Raw genomic sequence first — 17,910 nt, forward strand, 5'->3', positions numbered from 1 at the left:
ACAAGAGAGAGGATTCCATGACGAGGAGGAGCAGGTTTGGGCCGCCATGCAGTGTGTGGCTGCGACAAGAGGCTGGAAGAGAGGAGAGGAGCCAGAAGGAGCCAAAAGGAGAGGCGCGTCGACGATGCTGCAATGGTGTAGTTACTTACTAGGAGCATGGTAGTAACGCGTAGTGAGCTTTGCACTACTGCGTTACTGTAAAACTACCCCGGGATGACGCATGGGTACCTGTATGGTAAGCTCTCGGAGCGGGGGGCTGAAGAACAGGGGTTCCAGGGCTGGACAGGGGTTCCAAGCTGTCAGAACATCAAAATCTCAAGAGCCTAGAGAGCTTGATATTTTGGAAGCCCTTGGCAGAACCACAACCACGACCCATTACCATCGCGAACACCACCACCCTAAGAACTGCCACAACACATCCATACGACTCTACAGTTTCAATATGGCTCGTCAACGAAAGGAAAAGAAGGCCAAGGACATCAAGCTCCGCCAGCCCGACCGGTCAGCCCCTACCGATAAGACGCTCCTGCAGATCGCCGAGGAGAGGAACCTGTTCAACATGGCAGACCAACAGCAGCTCAAAAACAATAAAACCAAGGTGGCGGTCGGTGAACAGAAAGAAGGACGCCAGATGAAAGCCGAGGGGGGCGAGGAGGAGGGAGACTCCGACAATGTCCTTCCTCCCTCGGCAGACCGCTTCATGGAAACAATTCTCTACGCCGTGTGTCTGGCCATGTTGCATTTCACCCTCGACTACCTCGTCCAACATCAGTATGCCATGGAGATTGAGATGCACAAGATCATAACGAGGGCCATTCAGGCTCTAGTTGGTTCGTCACTTTCAATTCCTTTTCCCTATCGACACTTGCTGACCCAGCTACTTGTTTGCAGTCTTCGCCGCCCTCGTCCACGCTCTCCATCCGCATGCTGCCAACACCACCTTCATCCCCGGCCTCCCAGCGAGGTTTCACCACGCCGTACGCCAGGCCATCTTCTTCGTCACCAGCCTGGCATCTGGTTGCTACTTGATCCTGATCACAAATAAGTACACATACATGGCCGTCCTCAAACAGGCCCCGCCCGTTGGATGTTTGTGGGTTTGGTCTGTGTTGGAGATGGATCTTGCTCCGTCCGTTCTGAGCCTGGTTGGAGCCTATCTATACTTCTGGCACAAAGGCTACAAGTTTTGAATTCACGCCAATAGGGCTTGGATCGTCTTCTCGTACTCCTCCGGCTTCCTACCCAGAAGCTGTTCCAGGTCCTTCGTTGCCAGAGATGTCTCCCCAGCTCGGATTGCCACCCACGCGGTCGCCCACGTCCTCGCCTTCTCCTCGTCCCCAAACTGCTTCACCACCTGCGGCAGCTTGACATACTCGTCGACAGGGACCTCTCGGATCTTGAACGACTTGCCCACTGCCCTTCCTAGGACCCCCACTGTCTCGGCGAGGCTGATCTCGGTCGTCCCGGACAGCAGCACCGTCCCGTTGACCAGCTGCTGTGGAAACTGCCCGCCCACACCGCAGTATTTTGCGATGAGCTTGGCTGAGCCCTCTCCGAGCTCATCTCGTTTGACCCAGGTCACACCAGGACCACTGCCATCGTGAGGGATGGTCACCTCCGCCCCGTCCGGTGCATTCTTGGGGTCCAGGAATGCTGTGTAAATGGGATAAGATTCCGAGTACAGGCCTTCGCGTATCGATGTGTACGTGAAGCCTGGGTCGGATTGAGCAAGAGAGCTTAGGTATTTCTCGCTGCTCAGATGCGCCTGCATGACCACTGCCTGGGACTTGGAACTCGGCAAGCCGGAGGAAGCGTCGCCAGCGAAGCCGAGGCTGCTGTAGAAAATGTGCTTAACCCCAGCCCGGCGCGCGGCGTCGATCGCGGGCAATTGAACCTCGTGCGTGTCAGCTTCTAGCTCCGGCAAGGTCATCTCCCTGTTTCTCCCCCTTCTCACTCACCTTCACTCTGTACTCGTGCACGTGGCTCGGGTACGAGACGAGGAACAGCACGTCGAGGCCGCTGAAGGCCACCTCGAGCTCCTGCGGCGTACACTCATACGACGCCCGGCGCACTGCCACGCCCGCCTGCCTATATTCCTCTTCTACCTTTTCCGGGTGCCGACAGATGAGAGTAACGTGGTCGTTAGGGACGAGCTTGAGCAGGTGCCGATAGGTGCTCCCGCCGAGGCCACCAGAGGCCGGGAAGATGCCGATATCCTTCATGATTTATGATTGTGGCTGCCAGGCAGTGTCGGTGGTATCGTGTTGCGAACAGTACGACTCTTTGGGCAGATGTGAAATCTTTTTGTCTTAAGTATTTTCATCAGTTCAGACGTGAATGACTCTGGTTATTCAGGGGGGGGGCCAATATCAGCTGATTCTGGCCTACGAAACTGCAACAGACAAACCACTCAGAGAGGCAATGCAGCAGATCCCCAACCCCACCCCTCTCTGTTATGGAGCCTCATGACGAAAAGGGTGGTTCCCTTTTGCTGTAACAATTACTAATGGCATGCTAGAGCCGCCCGTCCAGAAGCGTCGGTGGTCACGGCATTTCGATGTTCCTTGGTTCAGTCCCAAGTATGAGACCTGACTCCGCCAAACCTTGGTGGGTGGTATCGGTGATAGGTGTTAGTATCTCAGTTACTATGGTCAAATGAGTGACCTACTCATGATTCTAGTCATTTTTATACCATAGTACGTAGTAGCTAGTAGCTAGATCCACTCCTCGGAAGGACGGAAACCTAAATTCAAGTTTGGACGTCACAGATAAAACGTATCAGGAAAGTGTGTGGGAAATGATAGAGTGCGGCTCCTTTTACGATGACTTGCTGATAAATATATATTTCTCCTTCCTTCGTTCAATAAATAACAGACAGCGAACGCCACCAAGGGAAGCAAAGCGGAAGTAGGCGAGACCCGGCCCGTCAATAAAGAGAAAATGGAACTACCTTTCGGCCACCATAATTGTCATACCTGCCCATGATTCAGCAGCAAGTCTGCGACAGGGTCAATATGGAACACGAGGACGTGCTCCTCCTACTATCTGAGTAGACTCATGATCATGGACAACACATCTCGGATAACCTCCAATTGAGTAAGCCAGGCACATGTATGGGTCAAGCGCAGCCTCAAAACAGATTTTTTACATAGGGGTTTCCCAGTTCGTAGCATAATGGCATCTCCAGACACATGCAGCATGATTGAAAATGTGGTCAGTGTATCCCAAAGTGTGTGGTTCATTACAGCTATGGCGTAGACTGTTCAAGCACCTACATCAATATGTGGATCTGTGAGGTCCCTCCAGAAGAAAAGAAAGAAGAAAAAAGAAAAAAACAAGCGATGAGGCATGATCAGTGGGTTGAATAAACATGCATAAGAAATTTGAGATTGTTTATCGTGATTACTGCACCCTGGAGGCACGCAAAACCCTTCGAGGAGAGTCGAGGTGAATTCAGGGTCGGCTCTCCTACCATTTGAACATCCAAACTATGAACACCTGGGGAATGCGGATCACTCTGCCATCACCAGGGCTCCCATCCTCCCTCACCAGAACACACATGGTCGCCAAGGTTCCAGCCTCGGTTTTGAACATGTAAGGCAGGAGCTGCAGCGAGAAGTGCGCCCGAAACCACGAGGCCTCATCACAAATCTAGTTCTCCTACACGCCCAGCAGCTCTCAGTTCTTTTCACCCGAAGCCTTCACATGCTTGTATTACTCTTCACCCAGGCACTCAGAATAAAAGGAAAGGGGAAAAGCAAAGAGAAAAGCAGGGACCTCTAGATGTAATGATCTGCTCGATGCTCCAAGTCTAAACAATACACATTAATATTTCTTCAATGCTTCAATGCTCCGAGACTATAAGGTGGTCAATCAGGCCTCGTCAAGGTCTTCCCCAACCGTTCCCGAGCAGCTGGCACTCATGCAGCGGCACCAGATGAATGCTACTGCTCGGTGGGCTTCTCATCTGTGGTCGACAGTGGCTTCTCGGCGATGATTCGATAAGTAGTGGTGATGAGTCTCATCTCATCCATCTTGACAAATGCCTGCCCATCCAGACACAGTCTGTTGATCAGGGTCTTGAAGTGGGGCGGCAAGATGCGCAGCTTACACAAGGCCAGGATGACCCTGCGTACGGACCGGAAGTAGATGTCGACTTTGTCGATGAGCGGTGACTGGAGCCCGTCCGTTGCCACGCTCGCATTGTCGGACCTGGTGATGACGAATCCGGCCTCTGTGAGTGCCTCCTCGAGAGACGCAGGGGTCGGCGTCCCGACAGCCCCGATCAATGGCTTGACGCGCCGCATGAGCTCGGCATGCTCGGGGTTGTGCTCATCGTAGGCAGGGTATTTCACCCAGTCCAGAGAGGAGAAGCGCGCGCCCGGCTTGAGGACCCGAAAGACCTCCTTCAGTAGAGCCTTGTGGTCTTTGACGAGACTGAAGGCCTGGATGTTGTAGAAGGCGTCGAAAGACTCGTCCTCGAAGGGCAGAGGCAGGTCATTGAAGTCCTTCACAACGAAGTCGTTGTCGAGACCCAGCTCCTTGTTGAAGGCGCGGGCCTGTGCTATTGAGTTGGGATCAATGTTGAGCCCCGTCACGCGGGCACCAGAGTACCTGGCCATGTGTGCGGCCACACGGCCCCTCCCACAACCCAGGTCGAGAACCCTTTGGCCCTCTGCCAGCCCGAGGTCCCGGGCTACGGACTCCTCGTACAGCAGCTGATTATCCCGTACGGAGACCTTCATGTCTATGGCGGGGGGAATGTACATCTTCTCGACATCGCCCAGGGCGCAAAGGTGGTTGAGCACGCCATAATAGGACTTGAGGCAGTCTCCTACCTTTTGCTGGTAGTCAGGCCCGAGCGTCTCGATCATCCTGGTCTCATCGGCCCAGTCGAGGTTGTAGATGATATAAGACGCCATGAAATCGTCAACCTGTTTCGGCGTGAGGCCGCACAAGTACCTGAAGGACCGAGCAAAGGTCTTGAGGCGACCAGGAGAGACGGAGCGGTCGGGGTCGGCACCCGCATCCTGATCACGAGACCTGTCATGTCCCGTCTTGCTGCTGCCCCGGTGGGAGGAGAGGGCCCGTTTCGACCTGGGTTTTTGGGTGAAAGCCTTGTCGGATGGTGGCACGGAAGCTGTTTTCTTCTCGGTCAGGGACACGCTGCTGCGCGCGCTGTCCGTCAGGCTGGTGCCCTCCAAGGTGGTAGGCGTTATGGATTCAGGCGTGGTCTGAGGAGATGCCAGGAGAGCAGGCATCCTGGGGCCCGCAGCTGGTGTAGGTGGCGTCACAACCACGGCGGCAGCCATCTTCATGTCCAATGACGCGGCAGAAACTCAATACTATACTGTAGTAATCGAGACAGGACGCTGGGGTTCTACGGGTCGCGGACCGGATCAATAAGGATCGAGGCCGGGAGGTGTAGAGTTGTGCTCAACGAGGATGAGGTGAGGTGGCACGGTGTGGTTGGAACGTGGTGACGTGCAGGATTCCAGGTGTGTAGGCCTAGGTTACGGAAGTACCCCTCTTACTGGAGAGTGCCGGGCAGAACAGGGTCCAGAAGGCTTTGTGTGTAACAGCAGGTAGAGAGCTGGTGGAATTGTTTGTGAGCGAGTGACACAGAGGCTTCCGCAGGTCCTATGACGGGCAGGCCAGAGACGACGTGCCAGGCAGGACAGCTGATGATCGTGAATGGTCAGAAAGGGAAGAAAGGGAGAGAGGAGGGGGGAGGGGAGGGGAGAAGGGAGACACACGAAGAAAGGAAGGGGCGCAAAGGAAAGGAAAGTCTCACCCCACAGTGCTGGCTCAGAAGAGATGAGAACTCGAGTGCGAAAGTTGGACTGGGCCTTGGGATGACTCGGTGATTCGTGTGGATCAGATACCAGCAAGGATGACAAAACACTGAGGGCGGCAGAGGATGAAGAGACGAGTCGATCTCACAGCACTCAGCTTCATTCCAGGCAGGGCGGAGGGGGTCTGTAGCTCAGAGGACGGACCGAGACAGAGGGGGGGAGAAAGAAATAATATAAAAAACCTGGCAGGTACCTTGGCCAAGGTATTTATTTGTGGTAGGCAAAAAGAGGCCCGGGGGCTGGGAACATTAAGCCTTGTGAGTAGTATAATGAGTGGATGCCAGAGGAAGTTCTGTGCAGCAAGATCCAGGTGGGTGGGCAGAGGCCTCGATTGGCCCAAGAGGTGGTGGTGGAGGAGGGGTGACTGGTGGGTAGCTGAATCAACGGAGGAGATTGAGGAGATTGAGGAGGGTGAAGGGGTGTGGGAGGTGAGGCAGGGACAGGGATAGGGAGAGGGGGATTCGCGGGATCTCGTCGAGACGTCAAGACGCGAGGTGGGAGGTGGGAGGTGCGAGGTGCGAGGTGGGAGGCGGGAGGGGGAGAGAGAAGAGGGGTGGTTGGGTTGGTTGGGTTGGGTTGGAGGGGTGTGGGAGGGTGACGAAAAAGAAACAGGCAAGATAAATTAGACGGGCACTAAAAAGGAAAAGGAAAGAAAACCCAGGGAATAAGAATATGTGGAAAGAGAGAGGAAGAAAGAGGGGCACTCTCAAGTATAGGTTAGGATAGAAACAACGAGACGAAAGGGTAGGAGAGAAAGCCAGAGAGACCGATCTGGCCTCACCTGATTGTTCTTGTCCAACCAAGCAAGGCTTTGACAGCTTCCTTCATGACACACTCGGGAGCCATGTAAATGGTTTGTCACTGTAAGACTTACTTCTGCTGCCCAAGGCCAAGAGAGGGAAGGCAGGAACAATCAACAGTAACAGCAAGAGCAACCGGATGTAGGTGATATCAACATTCTACCAGCCACTACAAGGAAGGTACTAACCAGGGTATCAATGTACTGCTTGGAGGGCAGGGACGAGCGAGGTGGAGAGAACCATGTATGAAGTACACCCCATATACTTACATACTACAGCTGATCACCACCCGCCGTTGGGGTTTGGGAGAGGGGAAAGGGGGAAAGGGGGTTGGGGGTTCCATCAACAACAATGGATACTGCTAGAATGGCATGACAGAGTGGTACTGTGGTTGTACAGTGTATGGCGTGCGGCAGCAGCAACGATGCTTATGGCCGTATGGACATACGGACTTAATTTGTATATGCACAGCTCCTGCACCACCCTCCACCCTTCCTCAGGTGAGAGCACCGGATGGCTAGGGCTGGGTTAGTTTAATCCTGTGACCCGAGTAAGTCTCCTCCACATGTTCTCCTGCGATGGCGATGGTGATGATGATCAAGATGGCTAAGATGAGTGGATGCTGACAATCTATGCCACCGGAGGACTCGGATGTTGTTGGTGTGTCGTGCGTGGTTCACGCGATGCTCCGCAGTTCCGTTAAGGTTGTAGATTTGGGTAATCCCGCCCGCCGAGCTTATTAATACGGCCCCGCCCTCACGCCCTGTCGACCTGGACGGTATATACTATCATAGTAAGTACTGCCACAGTATGACCGCAGTACTAAAGTACCATCCTAGTACACAGTACACCCACCTGCTGTCCTCTCAGGCCCGCTCACGGACACACTCTCCTCACACACACCCACACTCCCGAAGATATGGTACCTAGACCACGTCTTTTTAAGGCACCCTGACGTCGTCCCGTGCTGGTTGAAGCTTCTCACACAGAATGTGCAGGCTTCCTGCATAAATCCCCACTTTTTCGAGAAGGTCGCCTAGATGTCGCTATGGACCGATATCGCGACCTTTCTCCTCTTCTAAAACCGGTATTTGGATTTGTTACTTTTTTCTCCGCGTATTTACTGGGGGTGTTTTTTTGGTGGGGTTTTTTTCTCCTTTTTTTTTTCTTCTGTTGTTTTCCTTGTTAGGTACCTTTTCTCCGACTCCTGGCCCTTCCCCTCTCCATTCTACCTTTACCTCACGTTTTCGCCTCCCTTCTCTCGTCGTATTCAAGTTCGTCATGCCCTTTCCAGATGGATCATGGCTCCAAGCCCATAATTACGATTCTCAACAGCGGCGTCGATCACAAGAAAGAGTCGGTCAGCAGGATTCTCCCCGGTGACTCACACATGCCCGTTGAGAATCTTACGGTCTGTCTCCATTGCTAAGTGCAGGAAATTTTCCGGGCCTTCCGTGACGTATAGAGTGGTCCCCTCCACAATAACCACGTCGTTCTGTGATTCCGTCTCCAACCTTCTGTGGGGTCTGCCTCTCGCTCCTCGTCCTTCCCCGTGGCACCTTGTCTTATCCCTCCCCTGCCTCAGTTATTTCTTCCATGGGCTTCAGTGTGGTGATCCCTCGTTGGCGTAATCAAGTCATAATCATTACTATGGCATTTGTCTCCTAGATGTCAGTTGCCTCCAGCGCGGTCACCAGCCTTGATGGTGTCATGGTGTCAGCCGGCTAACAATCAGTCCGTTCTTATGGTGTCGTGCTGTTGCGCAATATTGAAGGAGTCTCACTATTGCCCCTCTGTGTCTTTGCCTCATGGCTTGTCACTTGACTGTAATTGGCTCCTCTGCGGACCTAATTATCTATATCAGGCTATTGTGCTGGATGAAGAGGTTCTAGAATATGCACAGTAAAGATCGAGGAGACCTCCATAACCTGGAATCTGGACTTCTTTGCCCATACTTCGCCTGTTTTGATCTTAGGTGAGTGCGGATCGTTAATGATGCTACACGCCGGACGGTCTTTTCGCTGTCTTCCCTTCATAGGTCATCTCGACATCTCAAGAGCAATCTCTGTTTTGCTCCCTGTCATGTTCAGCCTCGTCTCGTACGATCAGGTGTGCCTTCGTTATTTGGGCTGCCGCTGTGTTTCAAAGATCCATGCGCAATGCGGCTCAAGCTACATACACAGGCCCGAGTTTTAAGCTTAAGTTTGAAAAATCACAGCCTTGTACATGGCTGGCAAATTCCCCTGGCGATCTCTCACGCGATGACATAGCCCGCTCAATGCCATCATGTATTGGCCCGGGTGCCCCTGGGCGTCATCCTGGAAAGGGTGTGGTGAGGGGATGGGAGACGAGGGGCGAAAGGAAGAGGGGAGTGGACTTTGTCCTTATTGGCACAGACGACACCTTGGCGAGGATGTATCAACCAGAGGTAGATGGTTGTACTGTGCGCGTATACCATAAGAGTTTCCACGCGCGGTGTAGCTTTCCTAGTTCACCAAGCGTAATAATGCGTCTTTACAAGGTCAGCCTCAAAGTCAAGAACCTCCAGTTTCTGTTGATTCATCGTGGCAGTTTTGTATGGCTTGTCTTAACGGGGTCCAGAACCCAGCCTAGACAGCCCAACATCACAGCTACATACGGGACAGTGGACTGTGTGAGAAGAGATGCAACATCACTACCCAAATCTATGATACTATACCCATCTCACACGTTGCCCTGCGTCCCGTTGCTCGCTGAACAAAGTCAGATCATCATGTATGTGCCCAGGGAGGAGGCATCACAAGATTCGGACACATCACCACATACTGTAGCAAAAGCCAAGTTTCAAGGAACGAAAAAGGTACGAACTTTCCGATACTTCCGACAATACATTTCGGAGCGACGACACGTGCTAAACTTCCCGGGTACGCCGGCATCTTGTACCTCGAAGTCACCCGTTCGTTCCCCCTTGTTTGCCACCAACAACCCCCCTCCCACCACTTCAGACACTGGAAAACCCGAAGGCGTGGGTCGCCGCATATCACTGACAGTAAGACAGTCTCAGAGGCTGCCTGCTCACTGCTTCGTGTGTGCCAAGCTGAGCCCCATTGGTACATGGAGAGGATAATGTGGCTGGTGTGTCTGGCCCGTGAGATTCCAAGACTTAAAAGTCAGTCTCTCCAAGAAAAGTACTTACTTCCCTTAGGAATCTGTGTATGGCTTTTTTCCTTCTTCACAAGGTATATCATCTTGAAAATTACCCAAATATCTTGGGAAGGACTGACATGTCGCATATGATCTCTTTGATCATCCAAACGTACATCTACCCTTCTCACTCACTACTATGCACCATCCTCCATAATGCAGGTATTATTGCTCAGACTTCCTTAAATGATGGTTAAATTATTCAGGCTCGAATCCAGCCTAGCAAGTCAACGAGGTACGAATTCCGTTTACTTTAAGAGACCGTTTACCTTGGATTATGGGGAGATCAAGCAAGAATCAACCACAAAAACGCTTGCTTTTGTCCCCAGTCGTTATTATCCTTCACGTGCCTGAGACCAACGACCGTCGCCAATAAAAGAAGAGAGAACAAGAACCAACTTCCCTCTCTGCTCCCCAAAGCTCACAGCCTCGCCCTGTGTGTTTGCAGACTCTCCCAGTCCGACCGGGTAAAAGGGACATACGTGTCATCCTTGCCGCTGGGCTCAATCCAGTAGATGGCATCATCATTGGACAGCTTATCCGGGTCGACACCCTCGCTCTTGAGCGGGACCTTGTTCTGCTTGTGAGTTCCCGTGCTGTAGGCAGCGCGGGTAAGGCGGATGAAGATGGGAACCGCATATCTGGGCAGTCGGGACCGGCAGTGCCTGTGCAGGTGGATTTGTTGTCAGCAGAAACATCAAGCAGGCTGGATCGAGGCAAGACATACCGCAGGAACTCTGCAAAGTCAAAGCGGCCCTTCTCTTCCTCTCCTAGGTACAGGGCCACCGCACCCGCCCGTCCGTCATGGCCAGGAAGCTGCACGCCGTAGACGTTGGCCTCCACGATGCCGGGGAAGTCGCCCAGAGCGTCCCCCACCTCGGTCGTGGAGACATTCTCGCCCTTCCACCGGAATGTGTCTCCCAGACGATCACAAAAAAACCATCGGCCCTCGTGGTCCCGGCGGAGTGCGTCGCCCGTGCGATAATAGCAGTCGCCCTTTTTCAGCACATCCCGCGCTATCTTCTTGGAGGTTGCCTCCTCATTGTGCCAGTACCCGCGAAAGTCACGCCCGGGTAACTTGGAGCCTGGTTCCAGCTTGACCAGAATCTCCCCTCCCTCCTCGAAAGGGACAGTTTTGGCAAACCCCGTTGCCGGGTCGCGTAGCAGGTCGCCCGTCTCGGCGTCCACTGCTACAGCGATGTGCCAACCGCGCGAAGCCCACCGCAGCAGAGCCCCGTGTAGTCCCAGCGCCTTTGCCAAAAAGTCACCCCGGCAGGCATTGGACAGTCCAAACATCATCTCGGTAGAGTTATAAAACTCGTAGATAGTGTCGATGCCAAAGCGCTCGCGGAAGGGGATCCAGACATCGGCACGCAGGCCGTTGCCCCAGATGGTGTGGACGTTGTGGTACTTGTCGAGGGGCGAGGCGGGCTGGGCCATGAGGTAGCGTAGAGTCTCGCCCACGTACACAAAGTAAGTCGCACGGGAATCGCGGATGTCAGACCAGAAGTTCCTAGAGCTGAACTTGGTGCCTACGCAGAGCGCGTCACCAACCTGTGTTGAAATGCATATCTTGTCAGTAATGAACGCAATTGGAAGTTGACGACCAAGGAAGGTGTGTCGCCTGCTGCACATGAAGGCGACGTTGATACAAGTAAAAAGAGGAAAGGTTCACTTACTGCAAGTGCTGAGAGAGCCGAGAGTCCTCCTGTTAGGTGATAATAAGGCATGCAGTTGTAGCCTCGCTGTCCACCCACGCTAATGGGACTGTAGCCCTTTTTTCTCTGTTGAATTGTTCAGCACAAGGTTTTACAGAACCCATAAAAGATCCCACATCTCTTTCTAGACGTACCACTGTCACGGCTAGGAAGCCGGCCAACATAGGGAAAATGATGGCTTTAGAAAGACCAGTGGTGCCACTGTAGTTAGGGAAGATTGATTAGTACCCAGATCTTAGTTCACCATGGACGTAAGGTCACGGCAACACATCCACAAGTAATTTAAATACACATGAAAATGGGGCCGAGGAGGGAACGACGATGACATCTAAAGCACTTCTCAAGTGGTAGAAAGGGTGCGCTCACCTGGTAAAGGCCAGAGCCATAGGCGAGGTCGCTTCAACCAATCTGCGAAGCTCATCTGCCGGACGGACAGGTTTCATGCCCAGAATTTGTCCACGAACATCACCTAGCTTGATGATGTGGTGACCAGTAGCCATCAGTTCGGAACGGACGGCCTCCAGACGACCCAGCATCTCGTCATCCCCACCAGCAAAAATCAATCTTGCCTGGGCAATGCCCACGCAATGTAACAGTGGCTTGGAGGCAAGATTGGTGTTGATCAGAGCTGGAGCAGCACCGATGGCCATCAGGCCCAGCCAAGCACACATGAAGTCGGGGGAGTTGGCCATGTAGAAAACAACATGGTCACCTGGCTTGACTCCTTGTGAAAGGAACCACTGGGCATACTGATGGACCCTAGTATAGGCCTGGTTGTAGGAGAGACACTCCTCACGGGACCAGAGGGCCTCGCCATCTCCTTCTCTCTTGACAGCCTCTTCGAAAGAGTAATACAGGGAAGACCGACCGTTGTTTGCTGTTCATCAGGAAGTCAGTGGCCTAATTATTTAGTTCAGATGTTGGAAAGCAAATCTAGATATCTCTACTCTTTCTCCTTCACACTGTTTGCTTTGGAAAGCTTCTTACCGGCCTTTGCCACTTCCATAAAAGCCGCTCTACGGCTCAACAGAATCTTGATATCTGCCAGCAGACTGAATTTGGCATTCAAGTAGGAGAGCCCGGCCACAGCCGCGGCTAGGGATCCTGCAAGGGTAGGAGCTGAAGCAAGGGCCCAGCATTAGTAAGTAAATATTTCGCTTCCACTCTGGACAGGAAGGAACAGGATCGAGTTCACAACGGAGATGGCTCACAAATAGACATGGCTCGACTGATTGCTCGACAGACTGGTGACGGTCAGTGTGATGGACGAGCCACGGCAAATGGGAAAAGACCGGGGCAGGTGTCTGTAGAAGGCAAGGATATTGGAAGACTTGCGTGGTACCTTCACAACTCAGAGATAGAGTCAGTGGAAGGTCTTACTCAACTGCCCCAAAGCCTTTGTCTGAAGAGAAGATAGATATAAAAATCAAGAGCCAGTCACAGCATCCTTAGTCAGGACAACAGTCAGTTAGCAAGTCAGTTGGTCAGGCCCGAGTTTGAGAAACCCCCCACTGGCAGAGTCAAGGCCGAAATTACGGTCAAACTGATTCACTGCTCCATCTGATGATCAACTGCATGAGTCCTTTGGATAGACGAAGTTGAAAGAGCCGTAACAGTAATAGCGATAGTGATAGTGATAGTGATAGTGAAGGGTTTGGGATGCCATCATGATGTTTTGCCACATACTCCGTAGATGGAATCGCAGTTTTCCTCCCTCCCCTTCTCCTCCTCCTCCCTTCTTGCAACGCGGACTTCGGGCGATAAACCAGATGCAAGGACCGTATCCGGATGCGAGTTCAATCAAAGGTGGAGTTCCACCCCTGCACCTCCTCTACGTAGATTGCGCCGCTCTGCCGAACAGGTTTCATTCATGCAGAGTAGATCCAGCTTTTTGGCAGGGGTCGACTGGTTTATGTCCATGACGGCTGAACTCTCAATTTGTTGAGGACCTGTCATCACAACCGAGCCGAGGTTCAACTGCTACTAGAAAGTAAAGGACAGCATGTATCTTATGAACAGCATAAAGGAAGACCAATCTGACCAGTAACAATCATGAGGGGAACCTCGGCTGGCTGGACTACATCAAATCCTCAGGACCTGCTGTCAATTGACGATACAGAGTCACTGCCTGGCTTGGATTGTCAGCTCAACACGCACTTCGTGCAATTGGAACCTTGAAGGTTGTGTAGTTGTTCTGGTGCTGGGGATCACCTAAAGAATTGAAAGCTGTGAACCTGGAATTTTCCGGCTCTACACTGCTAGCCTTCGAAGTCCTATAGAACATAGAATGAAGACTCAATAAGAGACAATATCCACTCATCAGAGAGTTCTAAGCAGCGTCCCTGTTCATCAGTGCAAATCAAATGGGTAAGTGAGAAAGGGGAGTCCCTGGAAACCTGCAATGCACATATGTGCCACGGGATGCCAGGCAGTACAAGGCAGGCTGCCAGCTGGTTCCAGTTATTGCCAGCTGCGCGGGACAGGTGTGAGTGCACTAACAGGGACACAAGCGGTCTTAGTGCGCTCCTGATAAGCGCAATCTCCAGCCCACAACTGAGCCGTTTGGTAAAATGTGAAGTGGGTCCCCAAGCCTTTGACAACTTCTAGACAGGAATTCTCAACACGCTCACGATTTTTCCATCCGACCAACCCACTCCTGTCCAGCAACCAGACCCAGCACCGCTGCCGACTCTCCTTCCCTCAATCTCTTCAGCATTTCCCCAAGGAAGTCTATTCAAAACCAGTCAAAATGGGTGGCGGTGTCTCTGTTCGCGATGTTGATGTAGGTCCCTCAACTTTTCCAACACACTGATTACCTGGCGACGACCTCAGCAACGAATTCCCCACCTCAAGAAAACCCGATGCTCGATTGCGCACCACTTGTGCCACGACCTCTTCGAACGGGAATGCCAACATCCTTCACGGTCGACCGGACGTAACACAAAATGGATGGCATCGGGCATCGGGTATCGAGGCAACAACTGCTGGCAACAGCAAGAAAGAATACACACACACACATCATCGTTGAGAGCAGGCGTGAGGGAGTCGCAAGACTTCTGAAGACGGAATAGTTGCTAATTCGATGATGTCTTGCATCAATTCAGGCGCACAAGTTCATCAACGCATACGCTGCTTTCCTGAAGCGCCAGGGCAAGCTGCCCATCCCTGGTATGTACCACCGTTATATATATGCATTTCTATTCATCTGCCCGGGTTTCCTACTCCTACCCCTTGAGGCCTCTTCCTTTGTTACAGAGAAGCTGACGTGCATTTTGATCAGGTTGGGTCGACACCGTCAAGACCGGTCCCGCCAAGGAGATGCCTCCTCAGGACCAGGATTGGTTCTACATCCGCGCCGCCTCCGTCGCCCGCCACGTCTACATGCGCAAGACCGTTGGTGTTGGTCGCCTCCGCAAGGTCCACGGTACCGCCAAGAACCGCGGCTCTCGCCCTTCCAAGCACGTCGATGCCTCCGGCTCCGTCGACCGCAAGGTCATGCAGTCCCTCGAGAAGATCGGTATCCTCGAGCAGGATGAGGAGAAGGGTGGCCGCCGTATCACCCAGGCTGGACAGCGTGATCTGGACCGTACGTTTGAACCTAATTACTTTTCCACGAGACAGATGCTTCTGTTTGGCCTTGTTTACTGACATTTCTCCCCACGTCCACAGGCATTGCCGCCCAGGCCGCTGCTGCCGATGAGGAGGAGGAGGATGACGAGTAAACAAATCATCATGGTGGCGTAGTGCAGGAAATTTCACGGGTCGGTCATAGGCGTCTAAAATGGATCATTCGGGATCTGATCTCTGATCATGCTTTGTTCTCGGGGTTTGGGAAAATGATACCACGTCGATAATGATCTGTTGCTCGTATGTGCCGTTGATCCATGCCACGACAGGAATCTTATTTCCGACACATCCTCGTGTCCCAGACTAAAGCAGCCTTGCGTGGCTTAGAATGAACAGACACCACGTTTTCCCAGTGCATCTGGTTATTCAGTGGTCAAGGCTGGCCCGGCCTTCAATGCAAAAACCAACCTCAACCTCAGTTACTTTGATCTACACGGACGCAGTGCAGTGCACCAATACTTATGCTGTGTTGTTTCATAAGAAGCGTAGCCACGTACTATTATTGTAACAGTGGCCAGTAAGCCCCCATTTCCTTTCTTCCTTATTCCAGACTCAGGAAGAGTACTGGACTGCCAGGCCAAGTCCCCTGAACGGCGCATCTAGCTTCTTCAAGTCCACATCTGTCCCCAGGCTGAAGAGCAGGGATTTGTACCGGCCTTCGTACATGAGGCCCACCCTCATGTTTTGGTCGCAGCGACACCTGAACACACCTGCCGGGAAGTCATCCTCTAGTTGTTCCCTTGGGTTGCTGTGTATGTCTGCTGTGGCGACACCTGCTGGGCCACCTGTGTGGACATCAACTTCATCATCATCCAGCCTCCACTCCATCTTCGCCTGGAAGCTGCGCTCTCTCAGCCTCTTGGTCGGCGTTACCCTCGTCACAGAAGCAAACGAGTCATTCTTCAGGATCTCTGTATCCGTCACGGCTGCGGTCGCGCCACCATCAACTTGCTCTGCACTCGCCAGCACATCACGGGTTATCTCTCCCACCACCAGCTGCTCCTCCCCCCCTTCACCCGCTATTATGGTAGGCATTATCTCTCCCTCTGAGCTCACCGCTCTAGGCTTCCTCTTATTCCAAAGCTCCATCCCCACCGCCCAATTACTCTCGTAGCTGTACAGATTAAAGCCAAACTGCGATGCGAGGGTCCAGTCGCCCGCCATCACCGCATAGGTCGCACTCATATGGCCCACCAGGTTGAACGTCAGCGTTGCGGTCAGCGGTGTGCCATGGTGCGTCGGAAGGGTCTGGAACCGGCCACCCAGGCTGAGTCCGCCGCTCTTGTTCAGTGTGCCGTAGTAGATTTCCCCGCCTGCGCTGAAACGGCCATTGATACGTTCCTTATCACCAGAGGAGGCGTCAGTCGCAGCCCCGCTGTTATTCTGATGGGCAGTGAGAGGCTTTGATGATGATGATGACGGTGACGATGTTGATGCGAGAGGCGGTTGATGTGATTCAAGGATATCGCTGGTCTCTGAAGACGCCGTGTTCGTCACATTCCACAGACCACGGAGGCCAAGCACGCCCCCGTCACTGGATGCGAGCGTCTCGACCCCAAACCGTCCTGCGGTGTCGTCCCACGACGCCAGGCCTAAGAGGGTCCCGCCGTGTCGCAGGTTCTCCTGGCTTACAGCCCTCAGTGCCAGGTTCACCTGGGGCGAGATTCTCGTGGAGAGCAGCGCCTCCAGGCGAGATTGCGGCAGGTACAGTCTCCCATAGACCAGTTTGTGCCCGACGGCATGGCGGATAGCCTGTGTGGACAGGGACCGGTAGCACCTGAGCAGGTTGGGGAGAGGGATCTTGTCGGAGCTGGAGACGATGTCAGGGCTGAGGGGGTGGGTGGAGTACAGGTAGGAGATCCAGCCATCCTTGATGCCGATACTGTAGCTGGTGCCGAATTTGGGGCGCACAAAAGAGGAGAGGGTGATGCGTGAGCCAGTGGGTGTCTGGAAGCCCAGGAGAGAGCGAGCTGTGAGGTCTAGATTTGAATACTGAGTTTCCTTGTCAGCTGGAATTGACTGCATGATGACAACACAGAGGACAGACTGTTGGACAAGGAGGGAGAGAGAGAGAGAGGCTCACGCTATTGTCATATGTGTTACCTCCACTGGATGTGATAAAGGCCTCTTGGAGGTAGTCGATGAAGTCGCGCATGGTGGACGGTTCCCTTCAGTGTCTGTGCCATGAGAAGGAGCAGGAGGTACAACAAGATGAGAAGAATGAATGAGCAGGCAGGTGCAGTAAGAGTCCTCAGCGCAGGCCCTAGTACAGCCTAAGGCAAATCCCAGAATTGACCAGGTCAGGCAGGCATGTTATTTTCTCATGAAATCCCTCGTTTAAGGGCAATAAATCAATGAGGCTGTTAAAAGAAAGGAAAAAAACCAGCCTGTTTATCGTTGTGAAGATGAATGTTGGTGGTTCTACTGTTAGTGAACCCCTGCTGTTGTTTGGAGTCCCGTCCCCCAGAGAAGCTTCCACTGCAGCTTGGCACCCCGAACCCTGAACAAATCTGCTGCAGCCCATGCAACAAAGAAATTGAAAAAGAAGAAAAAGAGACCATTGAGAATCCTCAGCCTGAACCCTGCCACTCACACTCCCCTCAAGTCCTTTCAAAGCCTCCTGCCCTCCCATCAAAATCGCCCATCGAAGTAGGCCGAAAGGAGGATTCGAGGCTACTGTTTCCTCTCATCTCTCAAAGGCGAATTCGGACAAGGGCCTGGAGGACG

At 52.9% G+C, this 17,910-nt stretch overlaps 6 protein-coding genes across 6 annotated transcripts; 2 read left to right on the forward strand and 4 right to left on the reverse strand.

Annotated features, from left to right (window-relative positions):
- Positions 1–442: 442 nt before the first annotated feature.
- Positions 443–1,029, forward strand: M406DRAFT_331529 (uncharacterized protein; the record flags this gene model as incomplete). The annotated part of the gene is made up of 2 exons (XM_040920641.1): positions 443–826; positions 892–1,029. 2 exons carry the CDS (start codon positions 443–445, stop codon positions 1,027–1,029), a joined length of 522 nt encoding a protein of 173 aa, XP_040776182.1.
- A 72-nt stretch (positions 1,030–1,101) lies between these two features.
- On the reverse strand, positions 1,102–2,336 carry M406DRAFT_356879 (NAD(P)-binding protein). Its single transcript, XM_040923542.1, has 2 exons — positions 1,959–2,336; positions 1,102–1,894 (listed from the first exon to the last, which is right to left on the reverse strand). The coding sequence occupies exons 1-2, from the start codon at positions 2,220–2,222 to the stop codon at positions 1,193–1,195; spliced, it is 966 nt and encodes a 321-aa protein (XP_040776183.1). The 5' UTR covers positions 2,223–2,336; the 3' UTR covers positions 1,102–1,192.
- Positions 2,337–3,944: 1,608 nt separating this feature from the next.
- On the reverse strand, positions 3,945–5,312 carry M406DRAFT_346937 (S-adenosyl-methionine-sterol-C methyltransferase; the record flags this gene model as incomplete). Its single annotated transcript, XM_040922236.1, has 2 exons — positions 3,945–5,043; positions 5,098–5,312. The coding sequence occupies 2 exons, from the start codon at positions 5,310–5,312 to the stop codon at positions 3,945–3,947; spliced, it is 1,314 nt and encodes a 437-aa protein (XP_040776184.1).
- A 4,947-nt stretch (positions 5,313–10,259) lies between these two features.
- Positions 10,260–12,777, reverse strand: M406DRAFT_70283 (uncharacterized protein; the record flags this gene model as incomplete). The annotated part of the gene is made up of 7 exons (XM_040925337.1): positions 10,260–10,503; positions 10,566–11,392; positions 11,518–11,622; positions 11,691–11,757; positions 11,923–12,433; positions 12,544–12,675; positions 12,768–12,777. 7 exons carry the CDS (start codon positions 12,775–12,777, stop codon positions 10,260–10,262), a joined length of 1,896 nt encoding a protein of 631 aa, XP_040776185.1.
- A 1,427-nt stretch (positions 12,778–14,204) lies between these two features.
- M406DRAFT_356881 (40S ribosomal protein S19) lies at positions 14,205–15,600 on the forward strand. Its single transcript, XM_040923543.1, has 4 exons — positions 14,205–14,338; positions 14,661–14,724; positions 14,837–15,142; positions 15,226–15,600. Exons 1-4 carry the CDS (start codon positions 14,306–14,308, stop codon positions 15,276–15,278), a joined length of 456 nt encoding a protein of 151 aa, XP_040776186.1. The 5' UTR covers positions 14,205–14,305; the 3' UTR covers positions 15,279–15,600.
- Positions 15,601–15,735: 135 nt separating this feature from the next.
- Positions 15,736–17,338, reverse strand: M406DRAFT_258902 (uncharacterized protein; the record flags this gene model as incomplete). Its single annotated transcript, XM_040917263.1, has 4 exons — positions 15,736–16,134; positions 16,240–16,558; positions 16,604–17,192; positions 17,287–17,338. 4 exons carry the CDS (start codon positions 17,336–17,338, stop codon positions 15,736–15,738), a joined length of 1,359 nt encoding a protein of 452 aa, XP_040776187.1.
- Between the last annotated feature and the right edge of the window lie 572 nt (positions 17,339–17,910).

Source organism: Cryphonectria parasitica, assembly GCF_011745365.1.
Source record: "Cryphonectria parasitica EP155 unplaced genomic scaffold M406scaffold_5, whole genome shotgun sequence".
Classification (NCBI taxonomy): domain Eukaryota; kingdom Fungi; phylum Ascomycota; class Sordariomycetes; order Diaporthales; family Cryphonectriaceae; genus Cryphonectria; species Cryphonectria parasitica.